Source organism: Meleagris gallopavo, chromosome 19 (assembly GCF_000146605.3).
Source record: "Meleagris gallopavo isolate NT-WF06-2002-E0010 breed Aviagen turkey brand Nicholas breeding stock chromosome 19, Turkey_5.1, whole genome shotgun sequence".
Lineage (NCBI taxonomy): Eukaryota > Metazoa > Chordata > Aves > Galliformes > Phasianidae > Meleagris > Meleagris gallopavo.
Genome location: NC_015029.2, coordinates 5,499,372 through 5,520,930, shown reverse-complemented (window position 1 = coordinate 5,520,930; position 21,559 = coordinate 5,499,372). Strand labels below are relative to the sequence as shown.

The 21,559-nt window shown below is 51.0% G+C and overlaps 2 protein-coding genes across 10 annotated transcripts; one reads left to right on the top strand and one right to left on the bottom strand.

The window, feature by feature from the left end:
* Nucleotides 1–39: 39 nt before the first annotated feature.
* On the bottom strand, nt 40–5,702 carry LOC100549178 (torsin-1A-like). Its single transcript, XM_019621443.1, is given in 6 exon segments — nt 40–449; nt 586–713; nt 1,004–1,179; nt 1,264–1,512; nt 1,514–1,533; nt 5,501–5,702. Coding segments are annotated over 6 exon segments (1,005 nt in total). The 5' UTR covers nt 5,688–5,702; the 3' UTR covers nt 40–204.
* On the top strand, nt 5,083–20,775 carry PTGES (prostaglandin E synthase). 9 transcript variants are annotated; one of them, XM_010720880.3, is made up of 6 exons: nt 5,533–5,609; nt 6,596–6,833; nt 7,693–7,755; nt 17,579–17,708; nt 18,871–18,953; nt 19,776–20,775. In XM_010720880.3, the coding sequence occupies exons 2-6, from the start codon at nt 6,751–6,753 to the stop codon at nt 20,023–20,025; spliced, it is 609 nt and encodes a 202-aa protein (XP_010719182.1). In that variant the 5' UTR covers nt 5,533–5,609; nt 6,596–6,750; the 3' UTR covers nt 20,026–20,775. The 9 variants fall into 9 exon arrangements, with proteins under 9 accessions (XP_031412053.1, XP_010719182.1, XP_010719181.1 ...); XM_010720879.3 differs by having other exon boundaries at nt 7,573–7,755; XM_010720882.3 differs by lacking the exons at nt 5,533–5,609; nt 6,596–6,833; nt 7,693–7,755 and adding exons at nt 15,666–17,007; nt 17,164–17,290; nt 17,401–17,459.
* The last annotated feature ends 784 nt before the right edge of the window (nt 20,776–21,559 follow it).

Here is a 21,559-nt window from a genome sequence, read left to right as displayed (position 1 = left end):
AGCAGTTGGACTCAGTGATCATTATGGGTCCTTTCCAACTTGGGATATTCCATGATTTATTAAAGGGCATCACAAAAGGCCCCTCTGAAACAGGATAAATCCTAGCCCTGTCAAGGAAGGAGATGTAGACAGATGGGTATTGATACGAGTCCTTCTGCCTGGTGGGGTCTTGCAACAGGAGCATGAAGTATGGCTGTGTGGTGCCTAGGTGCTCAGAGCCACTCTGGAGGCCACAGTCTTGCAGCCTTTGCTGGAGTAGAGCCTTTCCTCGCTGGGGTAGTCTGCCATTGCTGAGGCAATCTCGGTGATGAGTTCTTCCTCATCAGGACGCCCTTGAACACGCAGCTCCTCCCGGACACACTGCTTCACGTGTTTGTATTCAAGAGGGAGGAAAGGGATGAAATAGTCAATCAGGTTCTTCTGGATCAGTTGGCTTTGAAAGAAACCACCTGGAAGAGAGAGCACGGAGAGCTTTGCCATCGGCGTGCTCAGGAGGCAGCACTGCTTCATGCTTTGTGGAGCAGTCTGCAGAGAACTGACATACACACAGCAGTGGTTGTGGGAGCCCAGAGGTGCTGTACTCACTGTTTGGGTTCCTGAAAATGTCCTTAGAGAGCAGATCTTGGAGCTCCTCCACAGGAATGTCTTCTCTCCTCTTCAGCCTTCTCCAGTAATCAAGAGCAATCTCCGTTATCTTATCTCCACCTGCATTGCTGTTAGGAAGGAGATTCACAGGCTCATTAGATTGTATCTTTGCTGTCTTTAGTGCTCGTGTCTTGGCAGTGATTTGAGTGACTATGTGATTCTGCACTGGAGTGGAGGTGATGTTCCTTTGTGTGGGGATTGCCCAGAAGTGGGAAGTGATAAAGACCACAGCAAAGGAAGGACCCTGAGCTGCTCAGCTGCGCTGATTCAGCCACAGACCTGTCAGCAAGTGGCACTTCCTTTGTCCCTGCTGTGTCTGTGGGGCTGTAACTCCTTCTAGGCCCTTCACTTTCCTTACTTCAGGAAGATGAAGATCGCCTTGCCATAATAAACTCCATCAATCTCATCGCGGTAGCTGAGGAATGGCAGGATTGAGTCTATCAGGCCGTGCGGCATTTGATCCATCTCAGAGAAGATAAAAAGGGACCTTGGGCAGGCACTGACATTGCCCCGAATCCAATTCTGCAGCTGCTCCTGTGAGAAGAAACAAAACAATCTGGTGTTTGCCAACTCCCAACTGCAGATAAATTGGAGGAAATGAACTAAAGCTGTATGTACCTTATACAGATGGACATGCGAACCATGTGAGAAATGCAGCACCGTGCTGAAGTGGTGCACAAACCTCCTTCTCCATGCATTGAGTTGGTAGAGGTTCTCTGCAATGATACTGCTGACAAACGATTTGCCTGTGCCAGTCCAGCCGTGGAAGGACATCACCAGGGGCTTCTTGGGCTGCTTGGAGTGAAGGTTTGTACTCAGAGCTCTCAGAACTATTTGGACAGCCAGATGCTGGCCGAAGACTTTTCGCTTCCAAATCCATCTTCACAACTGGAAGAATAAGGGCAGAGTCAGAAGATGTCATATGTTCCTCCCCTTTCTCTGCCTGTAGCTGGATGGCCATCAGAGGTAGCAAACACACTGCCTGAGATCGTGAATCGGCCGATAACCAAATTCAGGAGCGGACTCATGAAACAGATCTCAATGGCATTTATAGGAACCAAGCTGCTTGCAGGAGAATTTGCCATGAATTTTCATGGCACCGTACCACTGCTTTCTGTAAAGCTCAGGGATGGGGTCTTCTGTATATAGGCAGAGATACTATGCACGTGCTCAATTTTCATTAACTGTTTTTGAGTCCTCTAGCACACTTTCCTTTTATAGAAACCCATGCTTATGTTGCTATATAATGTCCTTTTAGAAGAGAATCCTAACCAGTGTTTCAATGGCTGAAGTGCCAGAAAACCGCCTATTGGTCACCGTCAAATGCGGGGCTGGTATGAAGCGATGTATTGTAGCATCAGGAGGCAAAGGAGCCTCCAGTACTTGAGGGTTTCCCCTGAAATTTACATCCCAGCTCTGAAACGAAACTGTTGGAGCACATCTAAAAGTTCGTTAGGGATGCCCACAACCGGGCACAGCCATTGAATATCTCCCAAAAGTCTCTGCAGATCATTTAGATTGCGAATGTTAGTATGCAAGTGGAGTTTCTGGGGCCTTACTAGTGTGTCCGTCAAGGTAAGCCCAAGATACTGCCACGGCGCAGCACGTTGAATCTTTTCAGGGGCGACCACTAGCCCCTTTGACTGGAGGGTATTATTCAGAAAAGTCACTTGCTGCTCTGTGAACAGAGACGATTGAGCAATGAATATATCGTCCATATAATGGTATATTATCGCGTCGGGCCAGGCACTGTGTATGGGTTGTAACGCGTCATCAACATATAGCTGGCACAGCGTTGGACTGTTTTTCATGCCTTGTGGTAAAACTGTCCATTCAAAACGTCGATCAGGTCCGTTTCTATTTATTGCCAGCAGGGTGAATGCAAATCGCTTCGTGTCTTGGGGGTGCAACTTTATGGTGAAAAAACAGTCCTTTAAGTCGATAATAATGATAGGCCAGTGTTGAGGTATCATGGCGGGATTGGGCATTCCTGGCTGAAGGGCTCGCATGGCTTCCATCTGATCACTGACAGCCCTCAAGTCATGCAAAAGTCTGTATTTCCCTGATTTCTTCTTTATCACAAAAATGGGGGTATTCCAGGGACTGGTGGATAGCTGCAAATGCCCCTGTCGGTACTGTTCCCCCACAAGCTGATGTGCCTGTTCTAAACTTTCCCATTTTAGGGGCCATTGCTTAACCCATACTGGCGTGTTGGTGGTCCAAGTAATGGGAATTGGGAAAGTCCAAGCAATGGTGCTCAAGATAAATGCTGGTCATCGTTGGTTAGTATCATGCCCATCTGACTGAGGACGTCTCGTCCCAGGAGGCACTGCACCCCAGCTGGCAATTGTACCACAGAAAAGATCACGGTGAGCTGTTGTTTATCCAGCGTCAAAGTCACTACTGGGGTTCTTTTTGCTAGGGACATTCCCCCAACTCCAGTCACCGTCGCCATTGCCGGGAATAGAGGCCAGCTTACGGGGTAGCTGTCTGAACTGATGATGCTGGTATCTGCCCCTGTGTCCAGCAGTCCTTGCAAAGTCAATACTTCATTCTTGTATTTCACCTGTATTTCCTGTTTCGGATGTTTGAGAGATCTAATTGACCCGTTGATCCGAATCCTCCACTCCCTCTAGTGTTGGTGTCCCTGGGGGAATTTCTTTCGTTTGGGGCTGGAGAGGGATGAGTTGCCCAAACCTTTGTCCCGCCTCCGGCCTTATCGGGGGAAATAGGGTGTAAGCCATGATGTAGATTTCACCCAAGTAGTCAGCATCAATCACTCCAGGTAGTACAAAGAGGCCCATCATCGAGGCCGAGGAGCGGCCCAGGATGAGTCTCTGTATGACTGCCCCCCTATCCGTATTGGGACCATAATTCCGGATGGGATCTTATGCGGCTTGTTCGTCAGGAAATTCACATCTATTGAGGCTGCCAGGTCCATTCCGAAGCTCCCTGGGGTGCTTGGTTGGAGAAGTTGGGTTCGGCTATGGCAGCTACTTGCGTCGACTTGCCTTTCTTCGCGCTGCTCTGCGAGTTTCCCGACCGCCGACGGCAAGCGCCCGTATCGTGTGTGTTGGTCTTGCAGTTCTGGCACCATACTCCAGGGGCTCTACATTCACGCCGGATACGACCCGGGTGCCACAACGATAGCACCGGACACGCCCTCTTGGTTCTGGCGTGGTTTGCATGGCTTTCGTGGGCGCTTGCAAGGGTGCAAGGGCTGCCAGGACCTGGGACTGACTGGCTTGCACCTGAGCTTTTAATCCCTCCGCTAGATCCTGAATGGATCTAGCAGCTTCCAATCTAAGGGCGTTATGGACGCCTCCATTCCCCCAGCAGCTAACGGGGTGTACGTCACCGGGCGTGCCAAATCCTGTACAGCAGTCGCCCCCTCCCCATCCCCGGCCTCCAGACACGTTCTAGCCAGACTAGCCCAGGCTTCCCTTTGGCCCTTCGTGATGGCCTCAGCTAAGTCCCCTTCAGCCCCAGGGACGGGCTCACCACTGACACAGAAGTGGGGGGCTGTCGGCTGTATGGTCGGTGCCATTGGGGAAGGTGGATCAACAGGCGGCGTTGCCACGTCATCAGTTGGACCCGCATCCACGCCTGGCTCGGGCGGGATTCGTATCGTACACGTAGCTGGGGGCATTGGCGGCCAATCACCATACCCTTCGTTTCTCTGGTGGGCTCCTATCGCTTGCTGGGCTGCCCTCTTTTCGGCCTGGGCTTGTAACAACTCATTATGAACGGCTTTCCATAATTTGCCCATTTTCTTAGAGATTTTATCATCCTCTAATGTAGCCTCCCAAAGCATATCCCCAAACTTTCTCCACTCACTCAACTCGTGGACTGAGTGAAGGTTAGTAAAGATTCCCTGACAGTGGCCATAGGTCAGCAGTCCCGGGAGTTCCTTCTTTACATCTATCCCCTTTATTCCCCGCTTTTCTAAAAACCAACTAAATAAGTCATAAGCTGCTTGCCTTTCCATACCTAGGACAATTCCATTGCAGCCTTGCAAGGTCCGGCAGCTCGTATCAGTCAGGGCTCATAGAGGATCCTGAGGTGCAGCACCGTCAACAGTGCTTTCGCCGCCCCGCTGCACTAGGGCCTGAACGTTTTCACGCCGCTCGTCTAGATCGCCAACGGTATCACGTCGGGGTCACCATTTGTCGGAGCTCGGCGGGAGACAACACACGACCAGGGAGGTGATCAATATGTCTCACTTTATTTTAGTAGCGCTGCGTATTTATGTTGGCGATAACAAGGCTAATGCATATTGCAAGATCCGAGCTCACGATTCGTCCACGTTGCGCATAGCAGTCCCACCCATGTTTGTCCTTTTTGGTTGATTTCAGTACTTTCCACAGCCCTTTGCAAACTTCCTTCTCCCTTGTTTTTTCAGCTCTTCAATGGCTGCAAGGTCAGCATGACCTCGCCTTGTTTTGCTCGATCAGCCGAATGTTATCAGCGAGGCCTTTCTCAGCTAGCCAGCCGTCAACCACGCTCTCCACACGAAACAACATTTGCAGACACAGGAGTGGGGGATTTCCAAGTGACAGGCACTGGAATGTGTGGTTAGAAAGTAGCTCAAGGTTTTTTCAGTCTTGCAGTTTCAGGATGAAATAACTGCCAGACTGCTTATCTGGGGGAAATGAAACAACGTTTTGAACCATAGAGCTAGCACTCATCACTGCTCCTCATTCAACACATTATAGGCAGTGAGTGGCTGGGGTTTGGGATAAGCTGTGTTAGAAGCCTTTGCCTTCTGGAGCTTCTTTTTCCACGAGCACTCAAAGAATGCACTGGGAATCCCCCACCCCAGGAAGGGCCATCGCTGCCCTTCCCACTGCCTTACCGGAGAAGTTCAGTGTGTCCTTCGCATTGCAGCACTCCAGAAGACTGCACCTGAGCCAGGAGTGAGGGGAGAAGAGTTGCCAGCCGATGGCTGCACCCCCTACAATGAGGTAAGCACTGAGCGGATCTATGGCGGGTGTCAGTGCGGGTGCAAGGATGGAGAGCACACCAGCATGGAGAAGCTTCATGGTGAGAAGTGAAAAGAAAGGAAAGCGAAACTGAAACTGCAGGAAAAAAAAGAAAAAAAAAAAACAAAACAAAACTTCCTGGAGCATGTACAGTTATCACACTGTTCCTTGTGAAATGAAAGTGTCAGAGCAGGGTACTGCTGGGGGATGAGGGGTATTGCATGGGGAGAGCTCAAGCAGAACGTTCCCAGCTCTGAGGGCATGGAACCTCATGGCACCTGGAGCTGCTGCTTCATTCACCAGGAGCACAGCAGTGCTTGTTTCAGGCTGAGCTGTACCACATCACCCAAAGGTTTCTGCAGCTCTGCAGCTCACAGTTGGGACGCACCAGAAAGGTGCCTTTTCAGACCAGATTCTCAGAGCAGGTGTTTTGTCCTACCAGCTTTGTGATCCCTGCCCTTAAAACAAGGATTGCCTCACACTCAGAGCCAAGGACATCAAGCAGATGGGAAGCCATAGGGCTCCACGTTTGGAGTCCACTCTGCCCAAGTCCCATGCTGGGCACTGCTCCTGCTCGGGGCTCCTTGTTCTGGGGTGCTGGTGCAGATGGATCAGCTGCAGAGTTTGTACGCAGAGCCCCCAGAGCCCCAGCAAGCTGCTGAAGAAGTGATGGGAGTTTTCTAGTCCGTGTTTCCTTGACGCACAGTCCTCTGCATTGGCCCGTGGTGGACGCTAGATGGGGTGTCAGACAAAGAGATTCGTCCAGGATTTACAGAGTGAAACTTCTGCCGAAGTTAGAAGTGATGCCTGAGAAGATCAGGAGGGGCGCTCACATCTGCTCACACACAGCTTGTGTTATGAAATGATTTCTGAGGACAGCAAACAGCGCAGTCTCTCAGCTCTGGCTCCGCAGAGGACGAGAGCCTCACAGGCAATTTGAGTCTGATATCTCAATGTTATCTCAACAGGGGAGAGCCTGAATAAAGAAATGAGGCTGATGGTTGCTCACCTTGTGGACCTCAGCAGATGAAGGAACAGGACGTGGTCTGAGAGCACTGAAATGGAGTGGCAGCTCTTAATCTCTCCAGGATAAAGTGCAGTGCCAAGCTGTGTCTTGGAAAGGATGAGTGGCTTCAGATCTTACAGTCCACTTTTTCTCCTCGTATCTGCGAGTGTGGAGCCTCTGCTGACTATGGAGACAACAAGGTGCCTATAGTAAATTCTTTGCTATGATTTTGTGTCCTTCCACAACACCCCACCAACCAGCACGTCTGCCTAAACGCGTGAAATGCAAAGTAATGTGCCAGAAACAGCAGAGAGGAGGAGGAGAATGACCTCATTTATGCGTAAAGAAGGAGCAGCATGGGACACATCTATAGATCTTTTCCTTTCCATATGGGAGGGAGGTGGCATATATTTCCTATACAACAATAGGATGTATGCTGCCTAACAGGTACCAGATGGGTGTTTAAATAACCTTCAGCTGCAACATGTCATGCTGTTATCTCATTATCCCTTACAAGTTAAATAGGTTCAAGCTGGGCCTGGACATGGCTGAGATGTCTAATAGCAGTGGTGAGGCTGACACTGATGGCAATTTCCTTGAACAGCTGTCTGGAAGCTCCAAGTGGAGCGCAGACCTGCAACGTGCAGCCTGCAGAGCCTGAGAACGGTGCTCTGCCCTTCCCAGCTCCCCACAGAGCCTCAGCACAGCACTGCTCGTCATCACACATTGGCACTTGTCCCTGTCAGCACAGAGATCAGTGGGCATGGGGTGGCGGTTGCAAAGGGGAAATAAGGAGTGCAGAGGTGGGCTGTTAAAGGCAAAGGGTGCAAAGAGAAGAAAGCCCCAGCCAAGAGTTCTGCCCGCCCTTTCTCTGCAGTCTGTATGTTGAAATTTTCTGTCACCCACCCATGGTCTGATTTGTGTGTTGTTGGTTTAAAGTCAGTGCTCCTGGCAGTTAGAGCTTGCAGCAGTATGGCACAGTGCCTGGAGGATTGGTGCAGCTCTGGTCAGCATGTCTGGCTGGGGGCTGGAGAGCCAAGGAAGGATGCATGTCTCCAGCAGGGTGATGGGAGTAGAAGCTGCAGTCCTGACTTTTCTTCATGGAGCAGAAGAAATTTGCAGGTAAGAGATTTAGGTTCAGTGAAGCAACACTCTTTCCTGAAAAAGCCTGTGGCTTTGGGTGTATGGGTTTCTGCATATTTCCAAGTACTTCAGCAAACACGTTTGGGACACAACTGCCTGTTGACATGAGGTGCTGGGCTGGAAAGAGGATCTTGCAAAGATTTCTTGCCAGAGAAATGGAAAACTCTCTTTCTCAGTGCTCACTTTTATTTTTACCCAAGCATATCTCCTTCCACAACACTTGTCTCACTGCCTTCTGACCCTGACTGGACACTCTTAGTACTCAGAGTCTTTCCAACAGGAGTGTTTTTATTTTTTCCCTCCCGTTTGCGTGGTTGGAGTTTGTTTTCTTTCCCTGCTTCAATTTCAGCATCACGTTCCAAGTCATCCTTGTCCTAAACACCAAGACTAGGCAGCAACAGGAAAAGGCTGTTGCTTTGACGTACTTTGGGATCTGTTCAGAGCCTGGCTAAGCTCTGAGGACAGCACTAATTCTGTGGGAAGGTTCTGACTCATGGAACATGGTCATTCGTTGACCTTTCTATAATGTGATGGTAGCAATAACACCAAACACCAAAATCTACGTGAATGTTGAGCAAACATTGTCTAATCCTGGCAACACCCAAGGAGTCAAAAGACTGTCATCCTCCTCTTGCAGCTAGGGAAAACGAGCCTTAAAGATGATGAATGTTCTTAACGTGACATTTTATGGCAAAGGGATTGGCAGCTCTGCTCTCTCTTTGGAATCTTTGCTGGAGAGCCTTGAGCAGATTAAAAAATCCTTGTTTGGGATACAGCAGCCCAGAGCTCCTGGTGCTGGTGTGTGCAGCTGTGCTGTGTGAGGAGGTACAGTCTGACAGGGAAAGGTAGGGATGGACGTGGGGTAAGGATGGAGGGAAACATGGTGCATGTGGCCAGGCACATCTGTCCATGTGAAACAGCTCCTTTGATCACAGCTGAATCCCTGTGAAATTCCAATGGACTCGCAGAGCTTTTGTTCTGAATGCTCCCTCTAGGAAACACAGCTGAGTTTGGCCCTACAGGATTTCCCATCTGCCTCAAAGCCTTTTGCTCTGTCTGCAACATAGGCTCAGGAAAGAGACTCACCGTAACGTGCAGAGGGAGACAAATGGGGTTTTAAAGCTGAACCAGGTGGTTTTCAGCAGGTGGAGCCAAGCAGGTGATGTTACCTGGTAGGGATGGGAGTGAAAGGAGTGGGAGGGGTGGTGCTTAATGCCATGCTGGGTCTGCAGCGCTGGTGTGGGTGAGTGAAGCTGCTGTCTCATGCTTCTCCCCTCCTGTGGGCGCTTCCTTGAAAGGTAACGCTGTAGATATGTGCAAGGTGGCAAGCTGGCAGGGCACCTCCTGCCCTTTATAGGGCAAGAGCTGCTGCTGATGTGTGTGTTTGATCTTTCAGAGGTATTAGCTCCATCCATCCAGTGCTAACAAAGGAGATGGATGGAGAGCAGCTCTCTCAGAACAAACACAAGGAGGTTCTTAAGTCCCTGCAACTACAGTGGCTCTGTTTCTTCTCAGATCATAATGTGCTTTTGAGGGAGAAGGAAGGGGAGGAGGGGGAGATCAGCTCGTTGGTTTTGGGGAAACTGAGGTACACTTCAAGCTCTTCTAGTTTTGGGGCCAGGAATGAAGAGGTTGAGATACAGCTGCCCTGAGCTGTCTCTGCTCCCACCTAATTGCCTCTGGGCTCTGGTTTCAGGGCTGGTGTTGTGCAAGATCGTGGTGAATAATGGATGGATTGGAAGTGATAGAGCCAGCGGATGGCTATCAGGTTGCACTTGCATTTGAGATTGTTTTGGCTTGTAAACTAAACACTGCTTGTGCAGACATCTGTGGTTTAGTGATTAGATCTGGGGTCCGGGCAAGGTGGTGTCACCCTGCATGGAGCAGCACAGGGTGGATGATGTTAGTTGTGCTGCAGCCTCCTCTTCAGTGGGATGGGGATGCCATGAGACCTGGATTTCACTCATCTTAGGTTTGTTGGCTTTTTATTTTCTCCTTTTTTTAAATTATTATTACTTTTTTTTTAACCAGAATCTATTTGACTTTCACTGGGTTCCAATCTGGGGCTAGGATCTGCTCTCTGGTTTTGCTCTCCATCCAGGCTTGGAAGCAGCTGAAGCGGAGCAGCTCTCATGTGAGCCAGCCTGTGTGGCTGTACAGAGCAAGAAATAACAGGGAAACTCTATCCCTATGTTTACTTCTCTCTTAAAACTTGATTTCTGTTGCAGATAATAATAACTTACAGACAAAGCCTGTGTGAAAGGGACAAAAACATTCTGCTCCAGGGAGGGTTGCTACAGGAATAGGATTACAGGCCATGAGACACACTGTTCCCCAGCCATGGGCCCTCTGATGTGGCCAGTGCCTTGTATCTCATCCAACGTACATAGACCAGTGGGTTATTAGCCAGACATCTCCGTCCAGAGCTTTGGGACCTTTAGATGAAAGAAGGTATAAAAGTGCTCCGTAGGTCTGGAGTTGGACTAGAATCAGAGGCTGTGCTTGGCTTGCAGCTCACAGAACAAAACACCCTGCTCTTTCACCCATCTCCTGTGGAAGAGACTTAAACACAGGTCACTAAAATAAGTCCTGCAAAGCAGCTATTGCAAACAAGGGCTCCAACACGAGCGAATTCCTAAGGTGATGAGTTATTGTGCAGCTGCTCCAGTTATGCAAGAAAACTGATTTGTAGGGCCTGATGTTATCCCATTGGTGTGGCCTTTGGGAGCTCTGGGAATGGCTGTGTCCCTGCAGCCTGCTGTGCTGGGCACTCCTGCGTGTGCATGCAAATGCCATTCCATGCAAACTATGCAAAACGATCTCACTCAGCTGCTCTCCTCTGCTCTTCCTTCTGCCGATAGGAAAAAGTCTTGTCCAGGAGCATGGACTGGAGTGTCTGCAAGCAGAATCCCAAGCAGCTATGTCGTGGTTCTCTGATTTTTGTTATCAGTATTCCACATCATAATATCACGTAGTGTGCTGGGAGTTAAAGAGTTATTGCTCCGGTTTGGTGGATTGTTGATATTTCCAGGTACGTGGTTCTCAGGAGAGAAGAACTACAAATCCCGGAAGACTTCACTGTTCTGTTTCCATTTTCTGTTTAGAGGGAAAGAGAAAATGAGGATGAGACATTCCCTTATTTTACTGCTCCTCCCTGCTGTGTGTGCGCTCTCTCATCTTCAGCATAAGAGTAAGGCCTTCAGTTTTGGGTGCTCTCTCCCTAATTTATTTGATTTACTGGTTTCAATTCCAATTATATTGTATTATATTGTGTTATCTTGCACTCCACTATCATATTTAGTAAATTTTCTCCCTTAGCTCGATGCCACTGTTTTGTTTGTAGCCACATCTCCCTGCCTTTTCCCCTTTTTTCCCTTCCTCATCTCCTGGGACATGAGCGCATGGGTCCCCATTAATCACAGAACTGGGCTGAACTGGCCCAAAACCAGTGACAAGCTGTCACTCAGTCTCCTGGATGGTTCTGCTGTTTGAGCAGGTCCAGCTGCACAGTGCTAAGCCCTCTGCTCCTGCAGAATCCATCTGAAGTGCACAGTGAGCACCTGTTGGGTTGTGCTCCATGTCCAATGCTGAACCATTGGGGTGGAGTCACTCCCGTATATCAGACATGGAGACATCTATCAGTGTTGACCGTAGAGAGTCTGAAAAGTGTAGGTTCTCTTTCCAGGAGGTATGTTGTCTAACAGGGGGAGGAAAATGGAGTTCTGTGAATAGGAGGTTGCATGCAGGGCTTCGGTATCCAGCTATTGTTATGATGTATTTGGGAGCTGGGAACCCCCTGGCTAGCGGTGAGCTGGAACAAATCAAGGACAGGAGGATGGACACGCTCCACAAAGAGCAGGGTTCATGCTGTGCTAACAGCATGCCAAGAGGGAGACCATGCTGGAGTGCAGAAAGACCCAAAGGAACAGAGCTGGGCAAAGCAGATAGGTCAGATGGCTGTGGGGTGGTGTTTCAGGCCTGTCTTCTGCAAGAACACAGTTGGAATTCCTTCATTTTAGGAACAGCCTCTCCAGAGCAATAAGCAGCTTGGTATGGAGACATCCTAGAGCCCAAAGAGAGGACTTGTGGCATTTAAAAGAAAAATGAGCCAAAGGACTGCTGGAGTGTGGAGTGCAGTGAGTTGGGAGTCATGTGCTGGTCATCTGCTTGCCTCAGCGTCGGAGGGAAATAACAAGTATGGTTGGGATAATCAGAAGCATGGAGGAATCTCCTTTGAAGAGAGATGAAAGTGAATGGGGTGTGATAAAGCTGAGTAAGAGGTAATTTCACAGACATGTATCAAAGGAGGAGTATGCTAGACAAAGCTGAGCAATAATCGCCGTTCTTCCTAACCCCCAGCGTGTCTCCCCATGACATGAACAAGAGGGGAGGCAGATCCTATGAAACGATTATCGTCATCATCTTCACTTAAACTGTGTTTTATTGTGGGAATCATCGTCCCAGGAAGTAATTTAATTTCAACAGTTTGGAAAGTGAATCAACGCTTATAATTATCGAGTGCTACCGTCAGCTATGACAGCAACTCGGGAAGGAGAATTAAATCTAGTGATTCAGAGCTTAAATTAATCCTCAGGTTCTGAAAGGTCAATGAATCAGGATGTGTATGAGGCCAGTTTGCTGCTCCCTGCTCCCTACAGGGGCTCTGGGGCCTTGGAATGGTGGTGGACATGAGGGCTGGTATGGCTGGACACCTCCGTGCTCTTGTTGGAGAGCAGCAGTCCCCTCCCAGCACAAACCAGCACAGCTCCTGTCCCTTACTCTCCTCGTGGGACAGCTCTGGCCTCCATCCCACAGCTCTCATCTCTTCTCCCTTCTCATGACTTCTTCCCAACCAGTTCCCATCTAATGGGTGAGCGCTTGTTCATTTTTAGCCATGTTGATGGCACCATCAGTAGAAATGTGCTGTGCTAGAAAGATGCCTTCTGCTGCTTTGTAAATATTTGTATGGAGAGCATACCTCCTCGTGGAAGGCTGTGTAAAGCAGTCATGGTTCCATAAACACAGCATGGAGCAGACCTCTGAGCACACATCATGGCCATGGGGGCAGAGCCTGCAGGTCAAGAGAGCCAGCAAAGCACAGGACCTGGGTGGGTTGCTGGAGTTGCTGGTGGCTCACATGGAGAGGGAATGCCAGGACAGTAAGTCCAAGTGCTGGACTGCATGCTCAAGTTGTTGCTTGCAGGGGTTTCTCTGCTTCATTGCATCATTCTGGCACACACCACATTCTGCTCTTGTTAAAGATGGAATATTAGTGTGGATTGTTGTGTGGTCCTACATCCCTTTCTCTTTCCTCGCAGTGGCTTTTGATTGCTTCATAAATCCCACGTGCTGTGCTGCACAGGGCGTGCGATCCTTGCTGCAATGTCCAGAAAGCAGCCTGTGAGCTTCATTCCTTTCTCCTTATCTCCTGCTCCAGCACTTAAGATGTGACTCCAGCCTGGGTCGTGGGTCGTGAGCTGTGAGTGCATAAGAAGAGCTCCCAGGCAGTGAGGGCTGTAAACAACACAGCCAAAGGACTCCCTGCTTTCCAGGCTGACTGCAGGGAGGATGCTTTTTGCATTACACATGAGAGACATTTACTAATAAACGTCAGCGTTCGAGACCTGGACCACCTTTCTCCTGGGTGCTGAGATACAAACAGTGCTGCCAACATGAGACTGAATGATACATCATGCCACCAGCACAGGAAAAGAAAGGGAAAGTTTCAAAATGTATTGGCAACATTGCTCACAGGCTGACTTCATCCAAACTATGGAAAAAAACCTCAAACCACCAAGAAGCTCTTACTGGTCTGAGATAGGCACCCTGGGTTCTTAGCAAACAAGCTGACTGATGGAGGTAAAAGTTGAGGAGCTGGGAGCTCAAATGTCTTTGCTCAGGGTTGCTGCAAAAGGGCTGCCCAGTGCCTTGCTCTGAGAAATGAGATGAGCATCGGTGATGAAGAGATTTAGAAAACATGACCTATGGGGAGAGGTGGGAGGAATTAGTGCTGTTTAGTCTAGGAGGGATGGAGGGGGCAAAGAACTCAGGGCTTTGAAAATGTGGTCTGTGTTTTGGAGAGCACCATGGGGAGGCAAAGTGTGCCCCAATTCCCCCTCCTTTGTCATGCAGTGTGTGGAGGCAGGACTGTGCAGAACCTTTGATCTTGCTCAAGAGAATCCCACCAGGGCAACTGTAGTTATTTCGTATGTTTGCAAATGCTTGCTTCGAGTCTAGGAAATGTTTGGCAGTATTTCTGCCAAATGTTTGGCAGTATTCCAGCAATTTTGGAATGTTTGGCAATAGGACTTATTTCTCTTTGCCTCCAGCCTGGCTGGGAAAGCCCCTCTTTTTGGTCAGTGACATAAGTGGTGTTTGCCTGTTGTTTATCGGCATCTGATTCAGGGGAAGAAACACAATGCAAGTTGCTGCAGTGGGATGACATGAGAGATGCTGGCTTCCCACACACCTAGCCCCGTCCCCAGCTCCCACCACGGTCCCATGGCAACTGCAGGTGCAGGTCTGCATGGAGCCTGTTTGGACTGCTGGGTGGAACGGAGAGGAGCAGAGCATCCCTCCCAGCTGGGCTGTTTCTCTGCAGCCTCGCCAAGGAATTCTTCCCTCTAAGAGACAGCTCAGGCGTGAATCCATGTGAGGCTCAGAACAAGAAAATCTAATCTGCCTCCCACATGCTCACAGCCTCTTGGCTGCTTTTCCAGCAGCCCTTCCTCGCTGTCCCACCAGCAAGGGACAATTACAGCCCTGCAGTTGGGGTGGCTGGGAGCAGGGCAGTAGCCTGGCAAGGGTTGATGGATGGAGCTGGAGCTGGCCAAGGAACAACAGCATCCTCTGCTCCTGCTGTGTCCCAGACCAGGAGATGCTGCACCCCTTCCCCAGGCCTCTCTGCCGCTGCCAGCATCTGGTCTTTGGGAGAGTCCCGTTGAGAGGCCTCAGACACGAGGAATGTGTGTAGCTTCTGCCAGTACAGCTGCAGGGAAGATGCTTTGCAGTGAAACACAGACAAAATCTCCTGGAGTTTGAAGAATTTGGAGCTTGCCTGTTTGTTTTAGGCTTTGAGGCACTTTGCCATACCTTCTTTGTGCTGCAGTGAAGACCCCAGGGGCTGGGGAACAGGGTGCAGCATGTGAAGCAAGGGGATTTCACTCTCATGTGGAATACGGGGTGCACCACGAGTAGGGCTAATCACCCTCTTCCTGATGTGACCTTTCATGCAGGCTAAGGGAGAAAGGCAGGTGGAGCACCTTTCTCTTTAATTAAGGAATATCTAAGCTGAGTCATGCCTTTACTTGAAGCTGTGGTTGCACTGGAGCAGGAGAAATCTCCCATGGGCCGCTGGATTTCCCAGGGCTGGGCACAGCAAAGGGCAAGTGATGGCTGGGGCAGGGCATGCCATGCCTGCAAGCTGTGTGATGGGAGACGCAGGAGACGGTGGGGAAGGAGGGCACTGAATGGGCTGGAGTATAGCTGGGGGCCTTCTGCAGCATGGGCTGAGCTGCAGCCTAAGGGAAAACAAAATCCTCCTCTAGCAGGCAGCAAAATGGGGAATTGTCCTTTTGGGCAATGGAAATGCCCTCTACAGTCCCAGCCGTGCCACCGTGCCACACACATCCGTGCCCCAGCAGGGAGGATTTCTGACACAAGCAGCCCTCTCACTTTTAGGTGCCATCAGGAAGTGACCCAGCACAGCAGTGCTGGAAAAACACAGTTACAATGCTGTGGTATAACTCAGCTGCTCAAATAAACAGTTCCCTGTGTGGGAAATGAGAGCAGCTTTTATCCGTTCTAGAGAACCTAAAGAAAGGTTGTTATTAGAAGCTTCTATTTTTAAGCACTTCTCTCAGACACTTCCCATGAATTTTTCTTTCCTTCTTCCTGCTCCTTGTTCCTCCTCCAACAAAATCTTCCACCCTCTTCCCACAGCTCCTGGGATCATTCTGACCTGATTGGTGCATCTTCAACCCTTCCAGAGCCCAACCCTGACTCCTGTTAACCATTCACCAGCAGAACGCAGTGCTTTCCACCAGCAGCATTGGCACGGTGCAGATCCTTGGGCTGTGACCTCGTGTGCTCGAGACTTTGTGGCACAGCTGCGTTATGTTGCCCTCAGGACCTGCTCTTGTTCAGGCAACGGCTCCATCCTAGCAGGATGTGCTCCGTGTAGGAGGATCAGCAGCCGCCTTCTGCCCCAGTTAATGGGGCAGCTGAGCATGGTCCTGGCAGCTGCACTGCCGCAGGCCAGAAGGTGCCGCCCTGCCATGGACGTGTCCAACAGCACGAGGGCCGTCAACGTGAGGCACCCCAGCAGAACCACATCTGCCCTCTGAGCTGCTCTGCTCCTCGCTCCCATCCATGTGGTTGCTGTGCTCGCCCCTCTGCAGGGCTGTACACCCAGCGTATCTGATGCACATGGGTCTGGGGCTGCTCAACCCCATAGTTCTCCATCTCCCTGTTTGCTGCTGGAGCAAACAGGAAGAGTCCTGGCTTGTCAGCAGCTGGTACTGAGCTTGTGTGTATTCCTCTGCTCAGCAAGGTCTGCAGATCCCTGGGGAGGTGCAGAGGCAGATATAGAGAGAAGGCTGCTGGTGTCTGCTCTGTCGCATTGCTGGGACAGCTTTCCTTGTGCAGCAGGACCCGAGCCCGATCCTGGGCTGTAGCATTCCTGCTCATTGCTCTGGTTTCTCTTGGAACAAAGCGTGCTCATTTGGCAGTTAGAAAGCACTGCAGAACAAAGTCAGTCTTACAGGTAGCAATGCTCTGATGGATTCTTTTGCAAGAAGCAAACCATCCTACTCTGCTCATGGGCTTATTTTGTGGCTGGAAACAACTATTTTAATCCAAACCAGAAAGAACTACTCACATACCCAGAACATTCATTTTCCAGTCGATCTCTGAAAGTATCCATTTGCCTGAAATAGATTTTTTTGTGTATGTAAAGGAGCCGAGTCCCCAGTCCAGCCCTTGTAAGCTCAGAGAGCTCTCTGCCAGCGCTGGGGCCGCGCAAGGGAAGGAGGAGTTAAAGGTTTGCAGTGCAGGAGCAGCCAAGCTCCGACCCTCCTTGCAGGCTTAGATCCTCTCACTCTTCCCTTCTGATGGCTGAGAAAGCCAGCTCCAATTCAGATGCCCCTTTCTAGGCTAGGATCAGCCTGCACCCGGCTCCCCTGATTCGCGTTTTGGGAGAAAAGCAAGCGGAGCTGCCCCAGGGACGGGTTGGTGTGTATTTCCCTCTGCAGGTTGGGGGGCTTTGGGGTTCTCCTGTTGGGTTTTGGGATCCTCTGTGACTTTGGGACCCTCCCAGGGACAATACAATCTGGTGGGCAATGTGTGTAGCTGGAAAGAGGGCCAGCTCTGTCCCTGTCCCCTTGGCAGGTGGTGCCGAGGGGAGGGCTGGCTGCCTGTGCAAAGTGCTCAGTCCTTGTGGGGCGGGACTGGGAGCACTGGGACGCTGCCACGCAGGGCTGTGGGATCGGGACGGAGTTGGCTGGGTGCAGCAGAGGTAGGTACCTTCTTTCTCCCGTCTCCTCCTCCCCCAGGCTGTCGATGAGCAAGGGATGCTCTGTGCAGCTCTGGGCATGAGCAGAAGGGGAGATCTGTGGGGTGTTGTAGGGCAGGCTGATGCTGTGTCGAGGGAGCTGTGCGGAGTATCCAAGGAGCAAAAGCACACGGTGAGGTCTGGGTACCACTTGCCAGTAGTTCAGTACTGTTTTGCTCGTGGACGACCCTGTGGGGGCAGTGGGGCTGGGGGCTGACAGCTGAAGTGTTGCCTTCCTGTCCCCCTCTGCAGGGCCAAGGCAGGAGCTCCCACAATGATGGGGAACACCGTGTTCCTGTCATTCACCTTCTACAGCACAATCCTGATTCTAAAGATGTATGTCGTTGCCATCATCACGGGACAAGTGAGGCTCAGGAAGAAGGTACGTCCCAGCTTCCTTTCCCTCCCTCGCCCCTCCTGCCTTTTGCTGGGGTTTCTGCTTGGATTTACTACAAACCCTTTCTTCTTTTCATCCTGCAAAACTAACTGGGTTTTGCAGAAGCAAGCTGAGTTTTCTTTGACTTCAGTTGAAAGCAAAACAGGTTTTCTAGCTGTGGCAGATAGCCATCTCACTTCTCTTTGGCTCTTTCTGTTTGCTTCCACCATCTGCAGCTTGATGTTTATCATTTCTGAATCCTAATCTAAATAGTAATTTCAGATGTAAAATACCATGCAGGTGAGCTGCTGCTCTGTTTACATTCATTTGCTATGTCAGAAAGAGAGAGAAAAGTTTAAGGACAAATGGTTGAAATGCCAGAAAAATTCTTGCAATGTGGCAGCAAGCTTCTGTGCTGCAGAAGAGTGAAGTCACAGGGAGCAGAAACACAGAAGAATAGCTGGAGGAAATGGCTCTTGGACGTGGGGACAGCAGCAGGGATTGAGGCACAGCTCAGCTCTGCAAAAAAAAACAAACTGAAAGTATTTGAGACGTTTCTGAATGCACCAGCAGAGAGGGAGGGAGGCGGTCCTGCTCCCAGGCCAAAGACAGAAGTGGGTTCTCCTCCATCGTGGTGTCGCTGGAGCTGGGGATGTGGTTTTTCCTTTGTGTTTCTGAGTGATGCTGCAGCCCCGGCACTGCCTGTGTTGTAACACGGCTGCAAGGTGAAGCTGTCACCTGGAATCAGATCCCTGCAGAGCAGTGTGTGTGTCCATCGTTTTCCTCTGGGAGGATATTGACGGTGGATCCCATTCTTCCCGGGGAAAGCAGTAGTGCCAAAGAGCCAGCCAGGGGATTTTCTGCCTCAGTAGGGCAAAGCCATCCATCATTTGCTGTTATCTTTTGGCTGCTGCCTTTGGTATCTGGAAGCTCTGTGCAGGAGGTTGGCAAAGTCTCCCAATGGATTTCATGGAGAGAAATGTCTGTGCCAAAGGCTCCTGGGGGATACCTGATGTACTGAGATCTGCTCCATTCATCACTTTTTTCCTGCTCCATTCATTTTTTTTTAACCCCTTTTGAAAACTGCATGAAAATAACCCCCAAAGCCCTCCCAAAGATATCAGGAGCTGCATCCTTGACAGTTCTGCATGGTGACACTCTCTTGCAGGCGTTTGCTAACCCAGAGGATGCACTGCGCAATGGAGGGCTGCAGTACTACCGTGAGGACCCAGATGTGGAGCGCTGCCGCAGGCGAGTACAGAGCCAGCATCCCGCCCCAACAGGGCAGCAGGAAGCTGGAAGGTTCATTAATTAACTAATTGCACAGCTAGGTGGAATGCCCTGAGGTCCAAGGCAGGAACCCTGTGAACCAGGGCAGCTCAATCATTAATGGAAGCGTGCTGTGTGTGGAAGGATTGGGGTTTGGGGCTCAGTGGGCGCAATGAGACTGAGTCCTCGGTGTTGAATTCAGGGTGACCCAGCTCTGTGCTTGTCTTTAGCTCTCTGGAGGAGGTGGCTGGGCACTGGCCCAGGCACTGTGTGGGCTGGTTCTGCACAGGAAGGGAGGCTGGAGCCGTGCCGAGCCCTGCTGCCAGCTCTGCTTCACCAAACACCCCATAACACCAAGCCACAGGCTGCCAGGGAGAGGAGGAGGAGATAGATGAGCTGTTCTTTTGCTAAGAAAAATAAAATAGTAGTGATAGTAATGATAATCCTCTTTTGATTAGTCAGAAAGGACCAGCTTCCATAAAAATAAATAACCGGAGATGCAGCGGCGGCGGTGTACAGAAGTCTGGGGTTTGTGCAATGAGCACATGCCAGGTCAGACCTTGCTAATGTGTTTGCAGCCATGGAGAGGGCAAACTACCCTCAAAGTCTGTGCCTGAATGGCAGGTATCAGGGGGTTGGGGGCTGTGTGGAGTCTTGCACAGGTGGAGGAGAAGGGTCTCATCTTCCATTTTCCAAGTCTGGCCCCACTTGCACGCAGGGGGCTTGGAGCCCTTTGGGGGCTGCACTCACCCCATCAGCAGGCTGGAAGCCAGGTGGGAAGGAGCAACCCGTTTCTCTTCACAGGGCACATCGCAACGACATGGAGAACATCTTCCCCTTCCTCTTCCTCGGAGCTGTGTACTCTCTGCTGGATCCCAGTCCTGCAGTGGCCAGGATCCACTTCTTCATCTTCTGTGCGGGACGCATCATGCACACCGTGGCCTACCTGCTGAAGCTGAGGGCTCCCACACGATCCGTGGCATACAGTGTGGCACAGCTGCCCTGCTTCTCCATGGCCCTGCAGATCCTCCTGGCAGCTGCCCCATACTGGTAGCACCCAACCGAGCAGAGCACCCAACCCCCCCATTCTGCTCTCTTCAGCTGTGCCAGTACTGAGACGTTCCTGGTGGGGGGGTGTGTGGGTGCTGCAGGGATGTGTGGGATGGCCTTGGTAAGGTCACTGGGCTTGCTGTTGAAATTGGGGCAGGGGGAGCAGGCAGGGGATGCCTAGCAGCTTTCCCTCGTTCCTGTCCTCGAGGAAGGGGTGTCATCGGGGGAAAAGACATTTTCTGCATCAGTGACCCAGCGTGGGATGAGGAATGCTGCCCTTGATCAGCAGCACCGAATCAGGAGGGAGAAGCCACCACGGTCCCACAGCTCTGCGAGAAATCTTGGTTGGTGGATGTGGGTGTTTGCTGAGAGGGAGAAAAGCTTTCGATCCGGTCCCAGCCTCATCACGGGATGCAGCAAGGACTGCCCAGAGCTGCCCGCAGAAATCACTGCCCTGCAGAGAGCTGTGCTGCAGCCACGTGCTGCTGCTGCCTGGAAATGCTCTGAGAGATGCTTTCAATGTGCACCCCAAGCTGTGCCCTGGGAGGAGGGCTCTGCTGTTCTTCTGTGCTGCGTGAGGATGGCCAACCCTACTGTGCCACACAGCTGTCCTTAGGGATGGTGCTGGGGCAGCCCCATGGAGGGCAGGGCAGGAGGAAGGCTCTGAGGACAATGCAAAGCTTTGCTAAGATTGCAGTGAGAAAGCAGAATGAGCAGAAAATAAAATTCCTTTCCACCTGTCTTAAGCACTAAAGCTTTGCACTTTGCTGTGCTCTCCTCTGGGATCTTCTCACCAAGACCCCACTGAGTATCAATGGGAAGAAGGGCAGCTCAGGCAGATGCTCAGAGCTTCACCCAGCTCACAGAGGGCTCCCAGCCCAGCAGCGGCCATGGCCTGGGCCGAGTTCTTTGGGAGATTTGGAGGACAGCACTCTGCTCTCCTGAGTGCAGAAGGAGGGCTGCAGGTCTCACAGTTTGCTCTTGGCCACCTCTTGCTCACACAGCCCCAGCTCAGCAGATGTCTGCATAATGCCCCTTTCAGTGAGCCCATGCTGCCTCACACGGTGCACAAGGTCTCCAAACCCCTGCACGTTTCTCTGCTGCTGCATATGCATCCTGGTGGCAGGAAGCAAGTATTCCCAATAAAAACAAATCATTGTGCTCTGCTGCATCCTCCCTTCGAGAGCTGCCGATGCAGCTGGGCAGCAGCTGGGGTCGGGTCCAGCTGCAGGGAACGCTGAGCCCCGCAGGGCCAGGAGTGTCCTGGGGCTTCTGGAGAGCTGAGCACCCTTCCCCCAGCCCACCTGCAGCTCTTGGCATTATAAGGGCCAATCCTTTAAATTCAGAGAAGCTGGGGCTTGTAGTGCAGCCACGCTTGGTTCTCTTGCCTCGAGCAGCCCAAAGTTTGGTGTGCGCCCAGCTCTCCTGCAAGCAGGCTTTTGCTATAAGATGCTTTTTCCAAGCAAGCTCTCTCCCTTGCCTGCACTTCTTCCCAATGGAGAAGCTTAAATCCTGGAGGGCTGAAGATGTTCAGCTAA

Excerpts from the sequence above, each read along its gene's own strand:
- PTGES (XM_010720879.3), top strand. The coding sequence starts at position 6,751 with ATGAGTGGCTTCAGATCTTACAGTCCACTTTTTCTCCTCGTATCTGCG. Across the intron at positions 6,834-7,572 it reads CTGACTATGGAGACAACAAG|TCAGTGCTCCTGGCAGTTAG; the intron begins GTGCCTATAGTA and ends GTTGGTTTAAAG. Across the intron at positions 18,954-19,775 it reads GATGTGGAGCGCTGCCGCAG|GGCACATCGCAACGACATGG; the intron begins GCGAGTACAGAG and ends TTCTCTTCACAG.